This window comes from Colobus angolensis, unplaced genomic scaffold, assembly GCF_000951035.1.
Source record: "Colobus angolensis palliatus isolate OR3802 unplaced genomic scaffold, Cang.pa_1.0 Scaffold32, whole genome shotgun sequence".
Classification (NCBI taxonomy): Eukaryota; Metazoa; Chordata; class Mammalia; order Primates; family Cercopithecidae; genus Colobus; species Colobus angolensis.
In genome coordinates this window covers 1557951-1574691 of record NW_012116488.1, presented here as the reverse complement: position 1 = coordinate 1574691, position 16741 = coordinate 1557951, and the positions used below count along the sequence as shown (strand labels likewise).

Below are 16741 nucleotides of genomic sequence, written 5' to 3'. Positions count from 1 at the left end.
GACGGGTGAGGTTAACATACCACACTGAAGGGCTGGGGGAAAGGAGGAGCTGTGGAGACAGCTGCCGATGCTCCAGGGGCAGGTGTGGGTGTGTCTCTGTAGCTGTTACGTCATGATTGCCCGGTCTCAAGAAGGGGCTTATGGGCTTGAAACTACTCCTTAACCCATAGACCTACTGGGAAAATGTAAAACTATTAAGATGCTACAAGCAAATACAGAAAATCTGTGTGACTTTGGGTGTGGCATGAGTTTGTAAATACAACACCCAAAGCACAATCTGTGAAATTGATACGTTTGAATTTATCAAAATTAAAAACTTTTATTGTGCAAAAGACCCTCTTCAGAGGAAGAAAAGACCAAGTGCACACTAGGAGAAGATATTTACAAGTTGCATATCTGATGAAGGACTTGCATCCACAATATGTAAGGAACTCTTAAAACTCAATTATAGGCCGGGCGCGGTGGCTCAAGCCTGTAATCCCAGCACTTTGGGAGGCCGAGACGGGCGGATCACGAGGTCAGGAGATCGAGACCATCCTGGCTAACACGGTGAAACCCCGTCTCTACTAAAAAATACAAAAAACTAGCCGGGCGAGGTGGCGGGCGCCTGTAGTCCCAGCTACACAGGAGGCTGAGGCAGGAGAATGGTGGGAACCTGGGAGGCGGAGCTTGCAGTGAGCTGAGATCTGGCCACTGCACTCCAGCCTGGGCGACAGAGCGAGACTCCGTCTCAAAAAAAAAAAAAAAACTCAATTATAAGAAAACAGGCAACAAAATTAAAATATACGTGGCAATAACCACATGAAAAGATGCTCAGCATCATATGCCATTAGGAAAAGGCAAATTGACACTCCCATGAGATAGCACCACATACTTACTGGAATGGCTAAAATCCAAAACCTAACAGTAACCAGCAACGGCAAGGATGTGGTGCAGGTCCCGGGGACCTTTTGTTCATTGCTGGTGGGAGTGCAGATTAGTGCTACTGTTTTAGAAGACAGTTTCATATGCAGTTAAGCCCACACCTACCATATGACCCAGGAATCCCATCTGTAGGTATTTATTCAAGAGATTTGAACACTAGCATCCTCATATAACTTGTATGTGAATATCAATTGCAGCTTGATTCATAATTGCTAAAAACTGGGAGCAGTCAAGATGCCTTCAGCAGGTGAGTGGATAAACCATATTGATGACAGAGAATACTAACTCTGAATGCTATGGGTTATCTAACATGGGATGAAATTCAGTTACACTGGAGCCGTATGAGTGTTTATGTTGCTGTTTATTTACAGGTTAATATTCTCAGGGCTGCTATTAACAAGCTAGTCTGTGATGGACCAAATGGATGCAAGTGTCTTGGGCCAGAGAGAGTTGCGCAGCTTCAGGACAGTGCCCGTCAGAAGCTTTTAGGGTAAGCTGTGTGATGACGTGGTCTTCTTTTCTTCCCAATCAACTTCCTCAGCTGCCTTGATCGTGGCTGTTTTGAATTGTGTAGGCAGTGTGACGTGTCGATCACCTGAAGGGGAGTGCCAGGGCTGGAGGCAGCACTGGGAGGCATCCGAATGTAGGAGATGCCTGTGGAGAGCAGCACCCTTGTCCTGTGTGTGTGTGTGTGTGTGTGTGTGTGTGTTTTCCTTGGAGGGACAGTGTGGGCAGCGCATGGGAAGCCACAGTGGGTAATGTGTCACCTACCATTCCCAGTGGTGGGTGTCTTAGGGATCGGGGGAGTCCGGCCTGCAGGACTGGGCCTTACAGAGCTGGGTCTCTCTTCAGCCTCTCTGCAGGGGAGGTCGGAGAAGGAGCATTCTGACCTCACCTCCCTGTCTCTCACCTCTTGCTGGACTCTCCATGGGCCAAACCACACCAGAATGCAGAGACAAAGGCTCCTGTTGGTGTAGCCCATGAGCCCAAGGCAGCTCGAGGGCCCTGGGAAGGCCAAGAAGAGCGGGAGTGGTCGTGGAGGAGAAACCAGCATTCCACCTACCCAGTCCTGTGCTCCTGCCCCAGAGCCAGTCTCCCTCGGCAGGGCGCGGTCCTTCCTTGCCTGACAGTGTCCTGTGCTGGCTGGGACCTGGAGCTATGTGAGAGCAGGTGGCATCTGGTATCACGGTGACACTTCTCTCCTTCCTATGCCTTTTGCGTTGATTTCTTTTAGTTTAATAAGCATTTTTTAAAAAGGTATATATAGTCGTCTTACAAATGGTGAGAAAGGCCAGTTTTAGTTTTCTCTCTTCATTTTCTTTTATATAAAAATATTTTAAATATTTATTTATTTATTGTTAGAGACAGGGTCTCACTCTGTTGCTCAAGCTGAGTGCAGTGGTATGATCATGGCTCACTGCAGCTCCAACTCCTGGGCACGCATGATCCTCCTGCCTCAGCCTCCCCAGTAGCAGGGACTATAGGCATGCACCACCACACCTGGCTAATTTTTAAGCTTTTTATATAGATGAGGTCTTGCTATGTTGCCCAAGCTGGTAATTTTTTTTTTTTTTTTTTTTGAGATGGAGTCTTGCTCTGTGTCACCCAGGCTGGAGTGCAATGGCATGATCTCAGCTCACTGCAACCTCTACCTCCCAGGTTCGAGCGATTCTCCTGCCTTAGCATCCCAAGTAGCTGGGATTATAGGCACCCACCACCATGCCCAGCTAATTTTTGTATTTTTAGTAGAGACGGGATTTCACCATGTTGGTCAGGCAAACTCCTGACCTCAGGTGATTCACCCACCTTGGCCTCCCAAAGTGCTGGGATTACAGGCATTGAGCCACCATGCCTGGCTGGTAAAAATATTTTTATGTAAAATGTGGGTTGAAGTTTAAGTACACAGGTACACGCCCATGTGGCCAGCACCCAGGTCAGAGCCCTGGTGCTCCTTAGGGTGTGCGGGTGTGGTTATAGCCACCATCACTCCCTGCCCCCAAAACAAGGGTAACTGTGTCCTGCCTTATTATGCCATAGATAGGTATTGGTTTGTTTGAACAATGCAATAACTCTAGTGAATTTATAGTTGTGCAGTCTGTCAACACAACGCAGCTTTTCAGCATTTCTGTCATCCAAAGAAGTTTACTCTTAAGTATTGTCAGGAAAGGCAGTCTCACGTAGGCAGCCTTTGATCCCCTCTCTGCTGTCTGAGAACAGGCCTTGGGCCTGGAACGCTTCCTTCCCATAAAATTAAGGGTCCTCACAGCTTGTGGAGGGCTCGTCACCATGTGTGGGAAGATCTTTCCTTGACTCAGGCTCTGCCCTGCTTAAGCCTGTGTGTCATACGGTACCTGGTCAATCCCACCACTGCAGGGATGGGACAGGGCTCTCCTGCTGCCACACAGGAGAGGGGCCTGCAGGCCTGCCTTGTCTTGCTGGCCACCGGGACCAGTGCCCATCACTAGAGCTGATCCTGTCCTGTCCCCTCTCTCTGTAAGTAAAGGCTTGTTCCAGCCAGGGCCTGACTATGTGTGTTTTCCTTGGCGACTCCAAGACAAGGTGCAGGGGTGCCCCAACTTCTCCTGGTAGCAGGTAACAGATGCCACCTGCTTGACTAATATATTGAAACAGAATGTGTCATTGTACAACCCCATAAATGTACTAAAAGTAATAAATTATGTGCCTAAAGTTGATGACTTTTCGGATATGTAAAGTACAGCTCAGTAAAGCTGTGTTTAGGATTGAAAGTTCCCCCTGTGCATTTACATGCAGTCTTGTTCCCACCCCAGCCCAGGTACCACTGATCTGCTTTCTGTTTATGTATTTGCCTCCTCTGATATTTTTGTATATGTAGAATCACATTTTAATTTTAAAATCTGGCTTCTTTCACTTAGCTTAGTACTTTTGAGGTTTATCTATGTTGGATCATGTTCCTTTTTACTAAATAATATTTCAGTGTTTGTATATGCCACTTTTTGTTTTATCCATTCACCAGTTGGTAAAATATTTGGATTATTTCCAGTATTTGGCCGTTATAAAGAAAGCTGCTATGAATAATCACATGCAGTCTTTTTGTGAACACGTGTCTTTCTCTCGAGTAGATATCTGTGAGTGGAGTTGGTAGGTTGTATTGGTAGGTTTATGGTAATCTTTTAAGAAAAGGCCAGGGCTGGACGTGGTGGTTCACGCCTGTAAGTAATCCCAGCACTTTGGGAGGCTGAAGTGGCAGATCACCTGAGGTCAGGAGTTCCAGACCAGCCTGGCCAACCTGATAAAACCCTGTCTCTACTAAAAACACAAAAATGAATTGGGCATGATGGCATGCGCCTGGAATCCCAGCTACTTGGGAGGCTGAGGCAGGAGAATCGCTTGAACCCAGCAGGTGGAGGTTGCAGCGAGCCAAGATTGCGCCATTGCACTCCAGTCTGGGTGACAAAAGCAAAACTCCATCTGGAAAAAAAAAAAAGGAAACAGCCAAACTGTTTTCCAAAATAGCTGTAACATGTTACATTTCTACCAGCAAGGTAGGCTGACTCTGGCTTCTCCACATTCTCACCAGCATGTGGCACTGTCAGTGTATTGGTACTGCAGTCAGTGTGGTGAGTATGATAGTTTCTCATTGTAGCATTAATTTTCTTTTCCTTTTTTTTTTTTTTTTTTGAGACAGAGTCTCGCTCTGTCGCCCAGGCTGGAGTGCAGTGGCCGGATCTCAGCTCACTGTCCGCCTCCCGGGTTTACGCCATTCTCCTGCCTCAGCCTCCCGAGTAGTGGGAACTACAGGCGCCCGCCACCTCGCCCGGCTAGTTTTTTGTATTTTTTAGTAGAGACGGGGTTTCACCGGGTTAGCCAGGATGGTCTCGATCTCCTGACCTCGTGATCCGCCCGCCTCGGCCTCCCAAAGTGCTGGGATTACAGGCTTGAGCCACCGCGCCCGGCCTATTTTTTTTTTTGAGACTGAGTCTACTTCTGTCACTCAGGCTGGAGTGCAGTGGCGTGATCTTGGCTCACTGCAAGCTCCGCCTCCCGGGTTTACGCCATTCTCCTGCCTCAGCCTCCCGAGTAGCTGGGACTACAGGCGCCTGCCACCATGCCCAGCTGATTTTTGTATTTTTAGTAGAGACGGGGTTTCATCATGTTGGCCAGGATGATCTTGATCTCTTGACCTCGTCATCTGCCTGCCTCGGCCTCCCAAAGTGCTGGGATTACACGGGTGAGCCACCAAGCCCCGCCTACTTTATCTTTTTTAAAAATGAATTATACTTTTGGTGCTATATCTAAAAAAATCCTTGTTAAACTCAAGGTCACAATTATTTTCTCTCTTTTTGTAATTTTTTATATTTAGATTTTTGATCCATTTTGAGATGATTTTGTATATGGTATGTGATACAAGAGCCTAAAGTCATTTTTTGCATATGAATATCTAGTGGTGATGACATCATTTACTGAAAAGCTATACTTTTCCCATTGAATTGCCTTGGTACCCTGGTCAAAAATCAATTCGCCATAAATGTAAAGATTTATTACTGGGCTTTCTGTTTTGTTCAATTGCTTTATCTTTGTACCAGTGCTATATTGTCTTAATTGCTGTAGCATTAGTCCTCCTGTTTTGTTCTTTTTCAAAATTATTTTTACTCTTTTCTATTCTTTTCCTTTCCATGTAAATTTTAGGATCAGCTTGTCAGTTTGTATAAAAAGCCTTTTTGGAATTGTGATAGGGATTGTGTGGAACCTGTGAGTGAGTTTGGGGAGAACTGCCACCCTAACAGTAGTGAGCCATCCAGTCCATGAAGATGGAGTGTCTGTTCCTTTGGGTATTCTCCAATTTCTCTTAACACTGTGTTAGAATTTTCAGTGTGCAGGTCTTGCACTTTAGTTGTTTCTAAATATTTTAGTCCTTTTAATGCTATTGTGAATAAAATTTTCTTTGTTTTTGAATTTTTGTTTTTAGAAAGGATCAGTTAATTTTTATATATTGGTCTTTTATCCTGTGATCTTGTTAAACTTCTGCATTCTAGTAGTGTTTGTAGATTCCTTAGGATTTCCCACATACAGGATCATCATTATTATGAAAGCTTTCTTTCTCTAGTAATACTTCCTGTTCTAAGGTCTATTTTGTCTGATATTAATATAGCTACCCCAGCTCTCTTTAGCTACCATTTGCTTAGCATAGCCTTTTCTGCCCTTTTACTTACAATATATTTGCAGTTTTGAATTTTTTCAAATTTTTTTCTGCCTCGTGCCTGCTCTCCTCTCCCTTGGGGAGACATTGCTTTGCACATCTGCTAGTGCGCTGGTGTTAAACACCTGCTAACACGATCCGAATGGCCTCACTGGTCTTTGGGGCTCTGGTCACTTTTCTTCAGTCTTTTTCCTCTTTGTTCTTCAGATTGGTTAATTTCTGCTGATCCGTCCTTAAAGTTACTGATCCTTTATTGTTTCATCTCAGATCGATGTGGATGTGGTACAGAGAATTTTCCATTTCATTGTACTTTTCAACTCTAGGATTTCTATTGTTTCTTTGGTAGTTTTTAATTTTTATTGAGATTATCCCTGACTCATTATTATCCTATTTTTAAAAAAATTCTTGGCACCTGTTCACAGTGGCTGCCTTGAGGTCTTTAAGTGCTGAACCCGCAGCTGGCCACACACTCAGCCTCTACTGGCTGCTTTTCTGTGTGTGGGCCACACATTCCTGTGCCTTTGATGTCTCCTAATTTTTTTGTTGGAAATTGGGTACTTTGGATAATGTACTGGAGCAGTCCCCCCAGAGCTGTTGTTTTTGGGTTTTATTGTTTTGTTTGTTTCACTTTAGAAGCATGCTTAGACTTAACCTATAAGTCCATCCCCCATGATGTGAGGTCACTGATGTCTGGGTTCTGGTGTTTTTGTTATGTTTTCAATTTTAATTTTTATAGAAACAAAGTCTCACTTTGTTGCCTAAGCTGGAGTGCAGTGATGTGGTCATGGCTCACTACAGCCTTGAACTCCTGGGCTCTGGCAGTCCTCCCGCCTCAGTCTCCCAAGTAGGTAGGACTACAGGCATGTGTGATCACGCCCAGCTCCGGTTTTGTTTTGTTTATTCTTATTTTTATTTTTTAGTCTGGCTTCCTAGGTGTTGTCCTTGTATCTGATCTGCACAGTTTAGTGCTTAGCCAGTGATCAGTCAGAAGTTGTGTTTAAATACTGCCCTGAAGGCTTCTGCCCGTTGCCATTGGGTTGGAAAGTGCACTCCAAGTTTAGGCACTTTTAAATTCTTCCCTGGCCTCTGTTTTTCTCAGAGCTTCCCAGGTTTTTCCCACATGTGTGCACCCCTCCATCAGTCAGAGATGTGCGGAGGGCCTGCTCTCCCTCTGTGGCACCCTCCTTTCCAGGGTCTCCCTCTTACCTCCTGAATAGTCTGGTCTGCTGCTGGCCCCAAGCAGGATGTGGCCTGAGGCTGGAAAGCTGTGGGCTTTCCCCATCTGTTTCCTTCATTGCTGTTTCTACGGACAGTGCTGCAAATCAAGGTGTGAGGGTTTTTCACCCTGTGATCCAGATCACGTAGCCTTTATGGCCCTGGGAGTGCTGTGGTGCAGGGTTCAGGGGCAGGTATGATATGGGGTGGGAGCGGCCCCTTACGCCAGCAAGAACTCCACACCCTCCACTGTTCTCACCTGGAGCCGGCGGTTTGTCATGAACAAATGCTCCTCAACTTGTTTGCCTTTGCCTTTGGTTAATTTCCAGAGCCTTCAAATCATCGTTGTATGTATGTATGTTTACAATTTTGCCTTGTTTTATAGTTTTTTAGGGGGGAGGCTCTGCAGAACTCTTTACTCCCTCATTGCTCAAATTCCCTATCTTTTAAAGCTGATGATATTTCCAACTTGTCATGACTGCTTGAGAGCTAATGGTACAAAATGTCGTGTTACATTTCAGAGAACTTGACTCATTCATGTGGTGATGTGCAGTGCTGGTTGCTAAGGGAACGTAGAGACAAGACTTGGTCTTGCAGATCTGCCGCACTCCATTTCTTTCTGTTTTTGAATATGCTATAAATTAAAATATTTTCTGATCATAACTGCATCAATGTTGGCCTTTAAACAGTTTATTCTAGTTCTAGTTCTGTGAGAAATATATAGGATTTAAATCTTTAAAAAAATCACAGCAGTATTTTCAGTTACTAATATATAATTAAGATAATTTCCTTTTTTAAAAAATTATAGTTTGTTCTGTCAATCAAAACCAAGAGAGAAGATTGTTCCCAAGTGGCATGAAAAGCCCTACGAGTGGAATCAGGTGAGTGGGACGCAGGCTGCTACGTGAGTCGAGGCCACGTGGAGGAGGGGACAGGCCCAGGGCAGACCCAGGGTTCAGAGCCAGGGCTGACTGAGGGACCGAGAGGCAGAGACAGGAGGCAAAGTGGATGACTTCGGGGACCAGCCGGCAAATGTCTCAGACCAGACAGGGTGTTTCTGCACAGCATCCTCTACATGATATCCCGGCAAAGAGTGAGACACCAGGATAACTCACTGCCCGTGAGTTGGGAAAAAACAGATATGAGGGTCTGGATTGGACCCTCCTGCTCTTGGTGGTCTTTGTGAAATGCGCCTTGGCTGTTCCTGCCGCGTGACTGGCTTGGTGGCTTTCAGGCTCTACTGGTTATTATCTTTGTTTGCTTGGGCTGCCGGCACAGTGCCACCATGGGTAGGGGCTTAGAAACAGCAGACATTTGTTCTCGCAGCTCTGGAGGCTGGAAGTCCTAGGGCAGGTGCCAGTTTGTGGATCTTTGTGAGGGACATCTGCAGACGGCCACCTTCTCACTGTGTCCCCTCACGTGAAACAGAGATGTCCTCTCTTAGGGCACAAATCCCATCGTGGGGGCCCCACCCTTATAACCTCATCTAACCCTTATCACCTCCCAGAGGCCTCATCTCCAAATACCATCACAGTGGGGCTTCAGTGAAGGAATTTTCAGGGGCCACAGTTGAGTCATGAAGAAGGAAAAAGCCCTTCATAGGCTCTCTGATACTTCCTGTCTGTAGGGCTAGAAATGGAACAAAATGTGATTTCAGAGAAGGGAGCCCAAAGGAATTTGGAGATTTAACTCTAGAGCCAGGGATGTCTTTAAATATAAAGCAGCAGGGGCAGTCTTTCCTCTCCCCTTTGGCGATCTAAGTGAGGCTCTGCTTTCGGGGGCTGTGTCCCATCCTGCGCCTAAAGGTTGCTCCTGCTGTGAGGCTAGTCTGCTCCCCCCGTGCCCTGCGCCTAGGTCCCGCTTTAGGGACCCCAAGGCTGATCGCAGCAGCCGGCCCAATTATGTGCAGAGCTTCATGGGCAAGGAGAGGGGCAGCCACACCAGCCCCTGTGGCCATCAGGCTCGACTGGAGTGTCTGAGGGTGATGAACTAGCAGGACTTTTTTGAAAATAGAATTTCACTTTGAGGTTAGTATGTTTTAGAAAATTTCAGTGTTTTCAAAACCTGTAATGCAATTACCATCCACATTTACATATGCATGCATGGGAGATTTCTCGGTAAAGCTTCCCATAGTATTAATCATGAATTTATTTGTTTGTAACTTTTATTTTAGATTCAAGGGGTACATTTGCAACTTTTGTTACCTGGGTATGTGGCATAATGCTGAGGTTTGAGGTACAATTAATCCCATCGCCCAGGCACTAAGCATAGTATCCAATAGGTAACTTTTCAATCCTTGCCTCCCTCCCCCATCTAGTGGTCCCCAGTGTCTCTTGTTCCCGTCTTATGTCCATGAGTACTCAATGTTTAGCTCCACTTTTAGGTGAGAATATTGACAGTATTTGGTTTTCTATTCCAGCATCAGTTTGCTTAGGGTAGTGGCCTCCAGCTGCATCCCGATCGCACCATTTCATTCTTTTGAATGGCTGTGTAGTATTCCATGGTACATGCACCACATCTTCTTCATCCAATCCACTGTTGGTGGGCACCTGGGTTGATTCCATGTCTTTGCTATTGTGAATAATGCTGTGGTGAATATGTGAATGCGTGTGTCTTTTTGGTAGAACAATTTGTTTTCTTTTGGATATATACTCAAGTAATGGAATTGCTGGATCAAATGGTAGTTCCGTTTTAAGATCTTTGAGAAATCTCCAAACTGCTTTCCACAGTGGCTGAACTAAGTTATATTCCCACAAATGGTGTATAAGCATTCTTTTTTCTCTGCAGCCTTGCCAACATCTATTGTTTTTTTGACTTTTTAATAATAGCTATTCTGACTGGTATGAGATGGTATTCTGTGGTTTTGATTTGCACTTCTCTGATGATTAGTGATGCGTGGAGCATTTTTAAATGTTTTTGGCCCTTGAGTGTCTTCTTTTGAGAAGCGTTCCTGTCTTTTGTCCATCTTTAATGGGATTATTTAAACATGAAATTAAAAATGAATTATCAAACATACAGTATGAAGTGCGAGAGTAGAGACGTGTTCTGTAAATGTTTTTGGAGAACTGAATTATACTTTGTGCATCCCGGATGTTAGTGCATGTGTATTTTATGTCTGGAAACACTGTCACAGAGCCTGACTGGTCCTCTTGTCTACCCCATTAGGTTGATCCAAAGCTGGTCATGGAGCAGGCCGACCGTGAGAGCAGCAGAGGGAAGAACACCTTTCTCTACCAGCTCCACAAACTGGTTGTGCTCGGCACCTGAGCGTGTCCACAGGCGGCCTCCAGCACACCCCTCAGGAAGCTGCGGAGGGTGGATTCCAGGCTCCCTCCGCCGACTGACTTTCCTCTGTGTCTGGGTGTTACAGTCTGTGCCCACTGCATCCTAAAGGCCTTTTCTTTCTTCTTTTCTCTTTGGGTGATAGTCAGAGAGTGGTGTTTTTGTTCAGGTGGGAAGGATTGGAAACTCTAGTCTTTTCTAGAAACAGAAAATCACTGTATTAAATATTTTGGAAAAATTGTTCTGAAAGAAGACTGTTTGGATAAAGAGCTATATTTTGCTTTAAATTTATGAAGGTAAATATAAGTAGTTAATCTTAGATGTAATGTTCCAGAATGTGCCCACATATTCTATTCTGTTACAGTGATTTCAACCAGTAGTCCAGGAAAAAACTTAAAAAACAAAAAAACCATGTAGTGTTTTCTGATTTGTTTTTTCCATGAGGGAAAAGATCTAATTTCTGTAAGACTAAGTTGAGTTATAGTTCTTAGTTCACATCTTGGAAATCAGAGATTACATGGCCATGGCTTATCTGTGTTAAAACAATAAAAGCATTAGATGAAGTTTCTGTTTCTGACAGTTGTTAGTCAGAGGAGGTTAAGATGTATTTAGTTCTTAAAAATCTGAAATTGTAAAACTGATACAGGGATACAAGACCTCTTTTAAAAACTCAACTCACATCAGTAAGGATTTGGTCGGAACAGAGCTGTTGTAAATACAGCAGTGAAAGACGCCAGTGAGCTCACACGTGTGAGAGGGAAGTTGTAGCATCAGAGAAATGCTCTGCTTAAACCGACTTGTCCCATGTGGACAATTTGAAGATCGTGAGGAAACAGGAGAAGCACGTGTGTGTGGGCATCAGCTTGGGATCATAAAGGGGAGCTTGTGTGGGGTCTCAGAAGCCGTCACATCTTGGGGAGCACAGGTGCTGTGCTGAGCCTCTGTGGGTTCGCTGGCCAGCAGCAGGAAGCTAGCAGATGCCAAGCGGGAAGATCACCAAGCAGCTGCAGTGGCCAGGTAGCACTGCAGCCCTGTCACTGGGCCACTGTCCTGGCCTTCTGGGGAATGTGCTTCCCAGCCTTAGATAGGAAGCAGTCATACCAAGTTGGCACACACGGAGAGCTCTTGGAAGGGTTTGAGCACATCCAAAACTTAGTTCGGCTTTAAAGTGAAGGTTTTGCCCGTTGTCAGAAAGCCCTCTGGGAAAGCCTCTGGGGAAGGCAGCAGATGCTTTGATTGGTTTTTCTCTTTGCCGACCTATGAGTACTTAGTCCATGTGCACAAAGTTACCATGTGTGGCCTTAGCAGTAGCGGGCGCTCACAACAGTCAAGCACTCCTGTTTGCTTTTTAACCAGACTTTTAGTAAGTGGTTAAAAATTTAGGCCAGGTGCAGTACCTCACACCTGTAATCCTAGCACTTTGGGAGGCTGAGATGGGAAGACTGTCTGAGCCCAGGAGTTCAAGCCTTCAGTGAGCTGTGAGTGTACCCCTGTGCTACAGCCTGGGCAATAGGGCAAGACACTATCTTAAAAAAAAAAAAAAAAAAAAAAATTAAGTAGTACCAAGAGACTTGTTTAAAAACAAAAATACTCAGCTCTCAAAGGAAACCATACTCACTCTTCCCTATATTTTTCTGGGATTGCTGTCATCTTGCTGAGGAATGTTTTTGTTCTGCTTTTTTGTGACTGCCATCCTAACCATCAGCTGTTGAGCAGTAGATGAATATTAGCTCCTTCCAGCTGTTCTGCACCTTCTTTGCTATGTCCCCGCACGGTCACAGCAATATCACTGGCCAGGTCAGTCATTGTGCTTTATAACATGGATTTTGTAGATAGCAAAGAAAATTATCTTCTGTAAAACCAAGTGGTACACTCCGATTGCGTTGCCTTCCTTATCTGTCTTAAGAGGGTACTTGCCTTGTTGATTTGCAAAATTGTCCTCATACTTAAATACGTATTAATGTTCTTAGCATAATAATACATGTCCATGACACAAAATGGAGACATTTGAAAAGGGTCTCTAGTGAAGTCTCTCGTGCCCAGCCCGAGTGCTCCTCAGAGGGAGTCATTGTTTCATCCTGATGCATCCTGTCAGCACGCCCTGGGTGCCACACACTGTCACGGACGCTGAAGATCCACTGCGAGCAAAGTGGCCCAGGTGTCACCGCACTCAGGGAGCAGTGGGTAGAGGCAGATGGTGGTCAGATGCGTCAGGTGGCAGAGTGAGAGCTGTCAAGCTGCAGGACAGGAGCGTGCACACTTGTTTTTGCTTTGTGGGCCACGTGCTTGCTGCTGCTGCCGTTCAGCTTTGTGTTGAAGCTCAGGAGTAGCCATAAACAGATGAGCAGGGCTATGTTCCCGCAAAACTTGATTTATGGAAACAGGCGTCAGACTTGAGCTTGGGTCTTAGCTGCTGATCCTGTGATGGGGGGAGGTACAAGGAGTGACGCTGCTTTGGAGAAGCAGCTGGGGACAGCCTTTCCCCTGTGACATTCAAGCAGAGGCCAAGAGAGTGTCCTGCCTTGACGACGTTTTGAGAAAGATTATTCTGACTGCTGCATGGGGCACAGGGTGCAAAACCAGCACAGCTAAGTCCAGGAAGAGACGCTGGTGTGCAGCAGGGGTGGGAGCAGTGGAAGGGCAGGGTGGCCAGACAGGACGTGCACCAGGGAGACAGCAGAGTGACCAGAGGCAGGCGGGGCACCACGGCTCAGAAGAGAAGGTTCTTGGAGGCACCATGGTGGTGGGCAGAGTGGTGTCCCCTCCCTGCACATAGCCTGGGGCTATGTCCACGTCCAAACCCCCACAACTCCCTATAAATGTGACTGTATGTGGGAAAAGGGTTTTTTTTGCCAGTGTGACTGAGTTAAGGATCTCAAAATGAGGTGATTGCCCTGGATTTAGGATGGGACCTGAAGCCAATGACAAATGTCCTGATAGAGGAGAAGGCCAGCGAAGGCAGAGGCTGAGGTCGCAGTGAGGTGGCCACAGCCACAGAAGACCTGGGGCTGCCGGAGGCTGGGAGAGGCCAGGCCAGGCTCTCCCTAGTGCCTTGGGAGGGAGTGTGGGCCCTGGATGCCTTGGTGTGGGAGTTCTGGCCTCCAGAACTGTGAGAATCCATTTCTGTTGTAAGCCCCCTGTTTGTGGTTATGTGTCCTGATGGCCCCAGGAAGAGAATCCAACCAACGTCTTCTGGGTCCTTTCGGAGCTCATCTCTTCATGTATGAACACAGGCCTCTTTATTTTCATGAGTCATTGCATACTGCACATGCTGATCTCTACGTTGACTTTTCACTGATGGCTGTGGATCGCACTGCTAGATCCTACACAAAGAGGTGCCTCATTCTTTTTAAGTGCTTCATGGCTGTATCATTTTATTGATGTTTCATAATTAACGACGCCCCCACAACGGGCATTTGGATAGTTTCTAGTCTTACTATTATACGCAGTGTCGCGATGGATGTCCTTGTACACCTGTCATTTCACATGTGCATAATTTATTACAGAATAAATTCCTAGGGTTGAGATTGCTGAGTCAGAAGGCGTTTAGTAAATCACTCCATTCCTAGATGTTACCACATGGCTCTCTGCAGAGCACACGCTCCCCACAGCACTAAAGGATAGTCCATTCCCAGACTCACCCTCCGAGTTAGGACAATGTTGGACACTTAGGAGATGCCCTTTCTCTCTGGTGGATGAGTAGTCTTGAGTTTCTCCTTATGAGTGGGCTGAGCATTCTCAGATGCTAAGGACCATTAGCATCTCCTTATATGTGAACTGTTTATATCTTTTGCCAGGCTTTCTTTGTGTTAAAATTGATTTTGTTGTGTAGTTTAGTTTATGAATTTTTTATGCCTTCTCAAAAAGTGTTTTCCCTAGTTTGAGATTATTAGAATTCTCTCCCATATTTACTTCTAGTACTCTTATGGTTTGATTTTTTACATAAAATTTACTGAGGTAAAATTTACATATGAGGATTGCAAAGGTTGCCTACTAGGCGTTCTTTCCGAAGTTCCATAGTTTTAGCTTTTATATTTAGGGCTGTGACCCATTTCAAGTTTTGTTTTTAATTTTTTGCTAAACACACCATAAGAGTGTGTTTAGCTTTGTAAGAGACTGTCATACTCTCTTCAAAGTGGCTGCACCATTTCGTATTCCCACCAGCAGTGGACGAGGATTTCTTTTGCTTCGTGTCCTCATCAGCATTTAGTGTGTTTTGGATTTTTGCCGTCCTAATAGATGCGTAGTGGTATTTTATTATTGTTTTAATTTGCACTTTTCTAATGACATGTGATGTTGAGCATCTTTTCATATGATTGTTTGCCATCTGTATATATTCTTTGATGAAATGTCTATTCAGATCTTTTGCCCATTTGAATTGGGTTGTTTGTCTTCTTCTTGAGTTTTAATTAAGAGTTCTTTGTATATTTTGAAACAATCTTTATCATATTTTTTTTTTTGCAAATATTTTCTTCTAGTATGTGGCTTTTCATTCTCTTTATGCCTTTCACAGAGCAGATGTTCTTAATTTTTTTTTTTTTTTTGAGACAGAGTCTCACTCTGTGGCCCAGGCTGGAGTGCAGTGGCACAATCTCGGCTTACCACAACCTCCACTTCCCAGGTTCAAGCGGTTCTCCTGCCTCAGCCTCCCAAGTAGCTGGGATTACAGGTACCCGCCACCACACCCAACTAATGTTTTTGTATTTTTAGTAGAGATGGGGTTTCACCATGTTGGCCAGGCTGGTCTTGAACTCCTGACCTCAAGTGATACTCCTGCTTCAGCCTCCCAAAGTTCTAGGATTACAGGTGTAAGCCACCATGCCCAGCTGATATTTTTAATTTCAATAATTCCCAAGTTAACATTTTTTCTTTTATAGGCCATGGTTTTGGTGGTAAAACTAAAAACTTATCAAATCCAAGATCACACAGGTCCTATGTTCTCTTCTAGAAATTTTATGGTTTGGCATTTTACATTAGGGTCTATGATTCATTTTGAGTTAATTTTGTAAAAGGTGTGAGGTCTACATCTAGATTGATTTTTCTGTATGTGGAGGTCCAGTTGTTTCAGCACCATTTGTTGAAAAGACTGTCTTTTCTCTATTGAATTGCCTTTTGCTCCTTTGTGAAAGATCAATTGACTCTATTTGTGTGGATATGACTTTCGGGCCTCTATTATGTTCCATTTGTCTGTCTGTCTATTTTTCACCAAAACCCCACAGTGTTGATTATGGTAACTTTAAAGTTGGATAATGTTGATCTTTTCTTCAGTACTGTATTGGCTGTCCTGGGTCTTTTTACTCTCCATATAAATTTTGAAATCAGTTTAATATCGCAAAATATTTTTGTTGGGATTCTGTTGAATCTCTCGATCACCTTGGGAAGAACTAACATCTTAATAATACTGGGTCCTCCTATCCCAGAAAGTAGAATATCTCTTCGTTTCTGTAGCTCTTTGGTATCTTTCATCAGAGTTTTGTGATTTGCTGCATATAGATCTTATACATGTTATATTTATACCTAAGTATTTCTCTTTTTTGGTGCTAATGCAAATGGTACTGTGTTTCAAATTTCAAATTTCAATTGTTCATTGCTGTAATATAGGAAAGCAGTTGACTTGTATATTAACCTTGTATCCTGCAACTTTGCTATAATCGCTTATTCATTCCAGGAGGATTTTTCAAAGTAGATTCTTTGGGATTTTCTGTGTAAACAATCATATCATCTGTGAACAAAGATAGTTTTACTTTTTGTTTCCTTTTCTTGTCTTACTGTGTTAGCCGGGACTTCTGCTACAATGTAGAATAGGAGCGGTGAAAGGAGATATCCTTGCCTTGTTTCTGGCTTAGGGGTAAAGATTTCAGTCATTCTTCATTGAGATTGAATTTGATGTTAGTTGTGGGTTTTTTGTAAATGACCTTTCTTATATTAAGGAAATTCCCTTTTATTCCTAGTTTGCTGAGAGTTTTTAAAATCATGGGTGGGTTTTGGATTTTGTTGAATGCTTTTTTTGCACCTATTGATACGATTGTATGATTTTTCTTCTTTGGCCTTGCTGATGTGATGGTTTACATTAATTGATTTTTGGATGACAAAATAGCCTTGCATAACTGGAGTAAGTCCCACTTGGTTGTGGTGTATAAT

The 16741-nt window shown here is 44.3% G+C and overlaps 1 protein-coding gene across 1 annotated transcript in view; it reads left to right on the top strand.

Moving 5' to 3' along the window:
* Nucleotides 1-11163, top strand: part of TDRD9 (tudor domain containing 9) — a 136094-nt gene extending 124931 nt beyond the window's left edge. The window contains exons 34-36 of the mRNA XM_011951409.1: nucleotides 1296-1414; nucleotides 8127-8199; nucleotides 10484-11163. Of these exons, the coding sequence (XP_011806799.1) occupies nucleotides 1296-1414; nucleotides 8127-8199; nucleotides 10484-10585 (294 nt within the window). The 3' untranslated portion in view covers nucleotides 10586-11163. The remainder of the gene's footprint in view (nucleotides 1-1295; nucleotides 1415-8126; nucleotides 8200-10483) is intronic.
* The last annotated feature ends 5578 nt before the right edge of the window (nucleotides 11164-16741 follow it).